The sequence below is a fragment of the Notolepis coatsorum genome (genome assembly GCF_963971535.1).
Source record: "Notolepis coatsorum genome assembly, chromosome: 1".
NCBI lineage: Eukaryota > Metazoa > Chordata > Actinopteri > Aulopiformes > Paralepididae > Notolepis > Notolepis coatsorum.
Genome location: NC_140165.1, coordinates 6,185,932 through 6,196,551, shown reverse-complemented (window position 1 = coordinate 6,196,551; position 10,620 = coordinate 6,185,932). Strand labels below are relative to the sequence as shown.

Sequence of the window (10,620 nt, the reverse complement as noted above, 5' to 3'; positions counted from 1 at the left end):
AGCTCTCTCCCCTCCTCGCTCCCTCCCCCCCCCCAAAACCGAAATACCCGGCAGTCTGAACCAACCGCAATATTATTCGAAACGTACCCTGTAATTATTGAAGCAGGGGGGGAAAAAGGAATAACCATTATCTTTATTTAGGTCCTTTAATTTTGACGGACCACAGATTTATGGCGTTGAATTCCTGTGTTTGGGCGTGCGAGCCACCCCACCCTGCTAATAAGCCTACTAGTACGGTTGTTTGTGTGTGTGATGCGCCGCGTGGGAGCGTCAGTGGGTGGTGGGGTCGTGTCAATCAGACTTCGTCTTGTACTACATTTTAACCAAACGACTACTAAAAGACGGAAGGAAGCGCGCGGCTTCGCGTCACCCATCAATGTGGTTTGTGGGGAGTCAGAGGTTTATGTATTTTTCTTTATTTCTTTATTTCAGATCCCCATTAGTCACTGCCTCAGCAGCGACTATTCTTCCTGGGGTCTGGATCCAAACATCTAAAATTAAACAAGAAGAATCAATAAAACAACATAAAAAACAAAACAAATATCAATAAAACACCAATAAAATATACAAACAATTATAGAACATTAGAACCAATCAAAATCAGACATACAAACAAATATGTATGCCAAATGTTCTAATATAGAACAATAACAAATATCAATAAAACAACAAATATCAATAAAACAACAAACGAAGACATCTCAGAGAAAACTAAAACGTGCTCAAAAACAGCACGACATTCCATACACTCATACTCTAATACTCCTCATAACCACTAGACAAAGACATTCCAAATCAACACATAACCCAACACACGAACCCATTCATTAGACACAGATTAGACCCAACCAAAACCAATCTCTTTCTGCATTACAGCCACTCGTAGTCTCCTCTTGAATCCCACCTTACTGGTAATTGAAACCAAATATTGTGGAAGTCTATTCCAGTGGGACATTGCCCTGTACATTACAGTTTTCTTTAAGGCTTCAGTTCTGGGTCTCGGCAGGGGCGAACCGACCCCTCAAGGCTTGTCTAGTGCCATAGCCATGGCCATCACTAATAAGCACCAGCTGCAAAAAGAGGCACACAGGTTTATGTAAAGTATAAATATTTCTCATAAACAAAGTGTGGATTATGATATTTATGTACACGCAAGGAACGAATGAAGACGTCTATGTACGGTAGCCCAGTGGTTATAGAGGAGTGTGCTTTTTGGACCGAAGGGTCGCCGCCTTTGAATCCGGATGAGGAGAGTGCATGGGAGTTTTTGCTGCGTGATTTTTTTTCGTAGCTGCAGTTTGCAGAGACGCTCTCTGATTGGCCACTGACGTTTCTGGTCGTGTGACATGTGCGGCCAATCGTGTGACGCCTGTTTCTTTCACCGGTTAAGCTTAGGCACTCTTTCGAAGTTGGTTAAGGTTAGAGTTTGTCTTAGAGCAGGGCGATAGAACGCCAGCCCTGATTCCAAACTCTAACCTTAACCAACTTCGAAAGAGTCGCCTAAGCTTAACCAGTGATAAACTAGGCGTTAGGTAGTTTGCATGCTGTTCGAGGCGGAAATGGGCAAAGACACAGGCGTCACGCGATTGGGCGCACACGTCACATGACCAGAAACGTCAGTGGCCAATCAGAGAGCGTCTCCGCAAACTGCGGCTATGAAAAAAAATCACGCGTTTTTGCTCTCTCCCCTTCCTGAAAAAAACACTGTCACGGTTGCCATGATGAGCAAGGATTACATTGGATTAGATTAGATAAAAATTCATTGTCATCAAGTACAGTACAAAAAGAAGTTTGGCATCCAACCAGAGTGCAAATGTAATATCGAATGTACAGGTGATTAAACGGTATAACATAAATTAGTACTACTGAGTTTAGTGCTAACCAGACGTATGTACAGAGTTGTACATACTGTACGTAAGGCAGCCCGTTACTGCTGTACCAGGCAGCGCCTAGCTATGAACGATGACATATTGCACACAACTTACAATCAATGAATCAACTATTCAATACTATTAATACATACATAAACACAGTAGTAATTTTACAAACAACAAAATAACACAATAATGTAATCCCTTTGTTATCTCACAGATTCTGCCACTCATGAAATGGGGGGGACCCTGATGTAAACAAGACGACAGTCTTTCTCTGGTCTGCATCCCCCTTAACACTTGTGTGTATTGAGCCGTACTGTATTGTACCCATTCTGCAATCTGTTAAATAAAGTTTTCATTCATTCATTCATTCATTCATTCATTCATTCATTCATTCATTCATTCATTCATTCATTCATTCATTCATTCATTCATTCATTCATTCATTCATCCACCTCTTTATAGGCGTATGGACTTCAACTCCATTGGTAGGCTATTATTCCATAGTACTGCGGCTGAATACAGGAATGAGTTTTGGCCTATTACTCTGTTGCATCTTACTGGGAGTAACACCCCTGATGTTCCTCAACAGGTGCTCCACAGACAGCCTATGCCCTTCCTGAAGGACCCATCACCCATGCGTGAGGAGACTCAGCCCATACCAGTATGCAGCTCACGGGGTCCAGAGGACGGGCTTCAGCACGCCGTCAGCACCGGGCCCGGGCTCAGCCCCGGTGCGGGGAGCGGAGGCCCCAAGAAGGCCCGCTCACGGACGCGCATCTCCCTGGAGGCCCTGGGCATCCTCCAGAGCTTCATCGGCGACGTGGGCCTCTACCCGGACCAGGAGGCCATCCACACCCTGTCTGCCCAGCTCGACCTGCCCAAGCACACCATCGTCAAGTTCTTCCAGAACCAGCGCTACCACGCCAAGCACCACGGCCCCGTCAGGGAGCCCGGTCTGGGGGAGGAGGAGGAGGAGGAGGAGGACGACGGGGAATGCCCGGGTCCCGCCGACGACGGGGGCGTCGGGTTCGCGGACGGCCGCGGACGCGGCGGCGAGGAGATGCTCTCGGGGTCCGAGGAGTCCAGCGAGGACGGCGGCGGGGGATCGGTGGAGGCGTGCAGGACGGAGGGACGAGACGGGAGACGGGACGGAGAAGGAGGCGTTGAAATGGAGGTGGAGGAGGAGGAGGAGGAACAGGGGGAGGATGGAAAAGCCTCAGCCCCAGGACCCATCTCTGTGTCCCCCTACAGCTGCCAGGACAGCCCCCCCGACACCAGGGATCACAGATAACAGGACAGGAGAGGAGAGGAGGCGTAGGAGCAATATTGGACATGGTACAAAGGACCACACAGAGACAACCTCACTCCCAACACACACACACACGCGCGCACACACACACACACACACACACACACACACACACACACACGCACACACACACACACACACACACACACACACACACACACACACACACACACACACACACACACACACACACACACACACACACACACACACACACACACACACACACACACACACACACACACACACACACACACACGCACAAAATAAATATTTCCCATCTACAAACACAAGTCATAACAGAAGAGATGATGACGGGGTTGTTTGTAGTCTAGGAACTGTGGAAAACCCGAAGTGCAGTGACCAAGGAACTAAATAATATTGTTACAGTCGGTACGGAGTGATCCGGTGCGGTGTGCACCAGGGACAAAGGGATTTACTAAGAAGACAACAGAGTACCTCAAAGGAAAGGGGTGTTCACTCGTGGAACAACGTGGCACAGTCTACAGTACAGAACGGCAGGCTGCTGTAGTAGTATCACTAGAACCACCACCTCGTGTTTCAAAAAGGTCTCATTTCACATAATTAACATGTTTTAGCTGTTTTTTTTAACGGTTAATGCATCAAAGACGTCTGTCCCAGTGTTTTCTCATTAGTCCTCCCCGTCTCGTCTACCCCACAGTGCAACGCAGCACAGTTTCCACTTCAGTGACTAGCAAATATGTCAGAGCCAGGAAATGCTAGGCTTGGGAATATTTGCTAATAGTAGCTAACATGTTAGCTAATGTTAGGTCTAATGCTTGTTAACGTTGACATCTCGGTTCACAATAGCCGGCATTAGTGGTAACATTTGGTATCGGACGTTAGCTCCTGTGGCTGGTAACATCGAAAGCAGATGTGCCATTGGGTAGATTAGTGAGGACGGGGGAAGCCATCTTTAAACACAACTCCCCGTTGGTTGTTCCTTTCTCCTTCCCATGATGCTTTGGGAACTCCATGCATTGACCGTGATGTATGTGAAAATCAAAATAGCCAACTCTCTCCTTCAATGATATGCCAGCATCCCATCAGCACTTAGCCTACGGTCCAAAATTATATTTATTGTTATCTGTCTTTAATTAAAGATCAATATTGTTGTTGTTTTTTTCTTTCTTTGATATCGGTGAAAAATGTAGCCCATTATGTAAATGTGAGAGAGGGAGGTTAACACTGCCAAAATAAGTAGTTACTGAGAATTACACATCTAAAGATGTAAAGAATGATCTTTTATTTACTGTTTTCAAAACAGACAGTGAGACAGAATATTCAATCTGAGTTTTCCTGATGCATTTTTTTTTTAAATAGACGTTTATGTAGGCATATTTCTCGCTGTAAATCTTTGACAATCTACACTTGTATGCAAAAATGACAACTTGTGATTGTCTTTCTTCTTGATCCTAACTCAAATGTGTGCCATTACAACCGTGACCCGTCATGGTGCAGCGCAGAGGGAAGAGGGGCCGACGGCGGACTTTACTTGCAATTACAATCTTATTTGTAATCCCAGTTTATTTTGACAATCATCTCTTTGTCTTGGACGAAGCACAAAATGTTTGATTAAACTGTATTTTTTCTGTCACTTGTCGACTATGTGTCATGACTGAATACAATGCAGACAGTTATACACTTACATCCTGGTCAAAATGACATACCTGCATGTACAGTAATCCTATCCTATATCTATATCTGTACATATCCCTTACCTATACTCTTACTAGTTACGCTGCTGGCCAGTATGACTTACTATCATACTGTCTTACGTGTATCACTGTACAAATTAATACTACAGCTCTGTACATACATTTGATTAGCACTCAGTAGTACTAATTTATATATGTTATACCCAGTTTAATCACATGTACATTGTATATTACTATTACACTTTACGTTACATTTGCACTCAAATTTATTTGTGTTGTACTGTAGGCCTACTTGTGCTGTATAATGACAATACATTTTAATCTAATGTAATCGAATCTAATTACATAGCTGCCTCCATAATAGTAGTAATAAAAAACAAACGAGCAACATATAAACAAATCAACACATACTGTAGCATCACAACCACATATTACACAAGGTTTTTATTACACAAAAGTCACAAGAACAGCAACATATTGCACAACCCCACTCATGATATCATGAGACTATTGCACAACCGTACTCATAATATGAGACTATTGCACAACCTTATGATATCATGAGACTATTGCACAACCTTCCACATGATATCATGAGACTATTGCATGATATCATGACTCTATTGCACAACCGTACTCATAATATGAGACTATTGCACAACCTTATGATATCATGAGACTATTGCACAACCTTCCTCCACATGATATCATGAGACTATTGCATGATATCATGACTCTATTGCACAACCTCTCGCATCATTTCATGAACCTATTGCATAACCCCTCGCATCATATCATGAATCTATTGCACAACCATGAGTCTATCTATTGACAACCCTTCACGTCACATCATGAATCTATTGACAACCCTTCACGTCACATCATGAATCTATTGACAACCCTTCACGTCACATCATGAATCTATTGACAACCCTTCACGTCACATCATGAATCTATTGACAACCCTTCACGTCACATCATGAATCTATTGACAACCCTTCACGTCACATCATGAATCTATTGGCATCAAGCAACATTATTTAATTGAAGTAGGCACAAATTCGTGTTTAAACCGTCGAGTTTACTTTGGGGTACTAATACTATATATCGTCTGCCAGAGGGTAAGAGCTCATACTCAGCGTGGAGATTATGAGATGGATCTGACAATATTCTAAATTCTCACCTGAGAACTTCTGACTGGAGGGACTGGTGTCCACTCCTCCATAGACATATATAAAGGCTAGATGACTCACCCGCGCTGCTGGCCAATGGAGACCGACGTTGCCACATGGCGGCCATCTTGCCACAGGCAGCACGCCCACTCGTAACATGAATGTCTATGGTGCAGCATGTACTATTGAAATAACCAATGCACCGATTTTCTAACGGATTCGATACCATGATAGAACGTACCAGGATAGTTGACTGTGCCAAGATGGCCGCCGGTGAACTACGCTGGAGACTCCGCCTTGCGCCATCTAGTTATAAATATCTATCTATGCATTCCTCCCCAGAACCTTCACGGCAGTCTGTACCAGAGGAGCAAACTGTACAGAGGGACTGCTACAGTATACCACGCTGACGTTGAAACAACAGGGACAACGATGGACATAAGTCCTCTGGACTTTTTTCGTTCTATCCCCGACAAGGCAAATACACATGTTGATCTGTCAATTTTGTTACAGTATATGTTTTTGTCAATAAATGAAACAAAAAAACAAAAAGACATCTCATACTGTACCTAACTATGGTCTCTAAAACAGCCTGGTAGAATACAAACAGAATCCTCTGATCCACCTCATACACACCCTGAGTCTGCGTAAAAAGCATAGTCTCTGCTGTAAGTTTGATTTGATTTGATTTGATTTGAAATCTTTATTTCGAACATATAAATGAATACAAACAAAATAAATAACTAAACAAAATCAAAACATAACTCAAACTAAATAATAACTAAACAAAAGCAAAACATAACTCAATTTACATGTTCGAAAAGGAGTAGGAAGAAGTATACACTTATTTAATCCTACCCCTTTTCCACTACTCAAATGAGTGTACTATTTTAAAACGTAAAAAAAAATAATATATATATATATGCAAAAAAAAAAAAAAAAAAAATAGATATGTAAAACATGAAAACATGAACATAAGTGAGAACACAAACTCTCAACATGTGCCTTTCAGCTAAAGGTGTCGTCCAAACGAACGCTGTGGGGTTGATTGATCGGTTCAGCGTGGGTGTATGACCACTGGACTACGATCCCCCACTGACCTATAGGGGTCCAGTTAGTATCATTGTTGAGTTAAAACTCATGAGTGGAGCATGTCAAGACACCTCAGACAACTACCAACTACATCTCCCAGAGTGCATCAGCTGCAAGATGGCTGCCGTTGGCTGATTGAACAGCTGTTAAAGGCTGGTGGTGGAGACACTCACAGAACAAGCAAACAAAGCAAGCTGAAGGTGGTGGAGACACTCACAGAACAAACAAACAAAGCAAGCTGAAGGTCGACCCAAGGAGCTCTACCCCCAAAGACGCCAATGGTCTGTTATGTTCTACTTATTCTACTGTTTATTTATACTTCTGCTTAAATGTGGTTAAAATCAGGCTAATTCAATTGTGTGTTTAGTAGCTCCAACTGTTTCAGTCTACACATTCACTTGCTTGAGAGTTGGTTTTCATTTATGTTTAAAAGTATCTTTACAAGTTAAGACCAAGTTAGAAATGTTAAAATGATTTAAGACTGTGTTAAAATGTCGACTTTATAAGGTAATTTAATACTTTACATTTTGGCATTCATTGTGTAAACACTATCGTTAAAAGACGTTTGATTATTTAAAATATATATTTAATGTTTAAAATCAACCATGTTTAAAAAGAACTTATTGGTTTGAAAAGATGGTTATTGTTGTTTATTATGTTTATTGCATTGTTAAACCCTTTTTCTTTGTTTTCAAAGGTTTTCAACCTATATGAAGAACCAACCAGTCAAGAATCAACTGCAACTAAAACTGTTGAAAAGTTGAAAATAAAAATTGACTTGGAGTTGGAACTTGGAGTTGTTTCCTTATGTCCTTTGGAGTGGAAAGCAAGAGTTGACTTTACAGTTGAAAACCAAGTGCTAGCAGTGGAGGACGAGGATAAAACTGCTTCGACCCAATACTGCTGACACGGAAGGGAAAGATGGCTGAAGATATGGCGGAGGTCAAAGAACTAAAGAAGGAGAGGACCACAGCAAAACGCCGCTTCACCAAACAAGCCAACCACATTGCCAGAGGAGCAGACATCATGCTGCGATCCGAGCTGATGGATGAGTTCAGCACACTCTCACTCTGTTATAGAGCCGTGCTTGAGGCAAATGATGAATTCAGGTTTGGGCTGGAGGCTGAAGTAAAACCTGAGGATGAAGGGCTTGACGAGAAGGAAGAGGACGACCTCAAACATACTTCAAAAGAAGCCGAAACAAAGATGGGAGAGATCAAAGACATTGTGCAGCTAATCCTGTGGTCCAAATATGGAAAACATGAGCTGGAAACAGCTATTGATGGAGCTGAGAAAGTAAGTGAAGCAGCAGGAACTGTGCCAGTGAGGACTGAATCCTTAGAGTGCTATGAACAGCACCTAACGCTCTCAGACGAGATGGGAGACAAGGCCATCTCTATAATGTCCACGTGGGAGAAATGGATACCTGACGAATCCAGAGATGAACTGAATGCGAGGCTCAAGAAGCTAGAAAACACCCTTCTCAGGCTGAAGATGAGGAAACCTCAGTTTACATCTGCACGCAGCCTGAGGAATGCTGAGCAAGGCACAGGAGTTGCACCACACCATCCGACGACACCGTTGGTGAGGATAAAGCCAACCACCCTACCTACCTTCTCTGGAAATAAGAGAGAATATCACAGATGGAGAAAAGATTGGGAAAGCCTGCAAAGGCAGGGAGAGCCATCCGGATCTCCTGAAGTTAAAAAGATCCAGCTCTTGGACAGCGTGGAGGAGAAGATCTCCAAAGAACTCAGACTTTCTACCTACACTACAGCCAGAGACATTTTCAGAGTCTTAGAGAACAGGCATGGAAATAAATCAAGCATCACTGTGGAAATCCTTGAAGAGCTCGACAGGATACCATATGTAAAAGGAAACCAGCCAAGAAAGGTCATCGACCTTATACAAACTGTGGAGAAGGCTCTGTCAGATCTCACTGAATTGGGCAACTCTGGGGCCATGAACAACGCACTTGTGATCAAATCAATTGAAAGCAAGTTACCTGACTTTATCAAGAGAGACTGGTTGATGTTCATGGTAGATCCCAGCAGCAATGTCACAGCAGAGAACCATTTTGACATGCTCTTGAAATATTTGAAGAACCAGGAAGACGTACTGGAGAGGCTTGATCAACTAAGAATTGTGGAGAAGACTGACAAGCCAGATCGCCCGGACAAAAAGAATGAAAGAAAGTTTGCCTCGACAAAGAACACAAAGAGACTAGAGCTTGACGTATGTGTTGTCTGTCGCGACAGTGGACATAACCACAAACTGTTCTTTTGCCGGAAGTTCAAGGGACTGAAGCTTTCGGAGAAGACGGCTGCCTTGAAGAAGCTGGGAGCATGCAGGAAATGTCTCGGGTGCCATGACGGAACTGCATACTGCAGAGAGACATTCCTATGCAGAAATGCAGACTGTAAGAAGGGAGGAAATGCTGCAGACCACCACTATATCCTCTGCCCAAAAGGAGAATTCAAGCCTCGATGGGAAGAAGGAAGAGGTGGAAGAGACGGCAACAAAGGCAAACTCACAGAGGAACAAGAGTCGTTCTTGTCTGAACTCTCCTCTGAAATGGCAGATCGAGGCAGAAGGGCTTTTACTAACAAAACTACAGTGGCACTCAAAACCTCCGGCCAGTCTGAACTACTGCGAAGAAATGGTCTCGCCGAGCTTCCTGTCATCATGATGCTGATGAAAGTCACTGCAAACGCTGGTCAGAAAATTGGGACATTGATTGACCTAGCGTCAGATACAAACTACATCACCCATAAGGCTGCTGAAAGACTTGGGTTGAGAAGAGAGAAGATAACATTGATTGTGCATGGGGTTGGAGGAATGGCCATGAAGGTGGACACTCAGAGATACCTCCTCAAAGTTAGAGTGAAGACTCCTACAGGCACTGAAAGAGCCCACGAACTAGTCTGCTACGGCCTAGATGAAATCGCCAAGGTCCATCAAGTGATTCAACCAGAGAGGTTGCAAAGGTTTTTCCCGGAGGTCAAGCTTGAAGAGCTGGAAAGGCCAGAAGAGGTTGAACTACTCATAAGCCACCGAGAGGGAAGACTCGCTCCCCAAAGAGTAAAAGTAGTTGGAGACCTCGTCTTATGGGAGAGTCCACTGGGGAAGACGGTGGGCGGAGCACATCCTGATCTGCATGAAGAGGTGGACGTGGAAGCATATGAATCAAGAACTCACTTTGCTCGCTCCATGAGAACAGCAGCAGTCAAATATCAAGAGACATTCACAGTTGCCAGTAACCGTGAGTTCCTTGAGTGGTGGCACTGGGACAGCATCGGAGCTGCATGTGAACCAAAATGTGGAGGATGTCGCTGTGGAAACTGTCCACCAGGAGGAAAAGAAATGACCCTGGCAGAGGAGAGGGAGTATGAAATCATTAAAGGAGGCCTCACCTACAAAGAGGAGGATGCTCACACCCCATCTCCACACTGGGATGCAAAATATCCTTGGACCGTAGATCCTGTCTCTCT

At 43.7% G+C, this 10,620-nt stretch overlaps 1 protein-coding gene across 1 annotated transcript; it reads left to right on the top strand.

The window, feature by feature from the left end:
- The first annotated feature begins 2,468 nt into the window (after positions 1-2,468).
- Positions 2,469-4,804, top strand: LOC311244217 (uncharacterized protein). The gene has a single exon (XM_084333623.1). It carries the CDS (start codon positions 2,485-2,487, stop codon positions 3,166-3,168), a length of 684 nt encoding a protein of 227 aa, XP_084189749.1. The 5' UTR covers positions 2,469-2,484; the 3' UTR covers positions 3,169-4,804.
- The last annotated feature ends 5,816 nt before the right edge of the window (positions 4,805-10,620 follow it).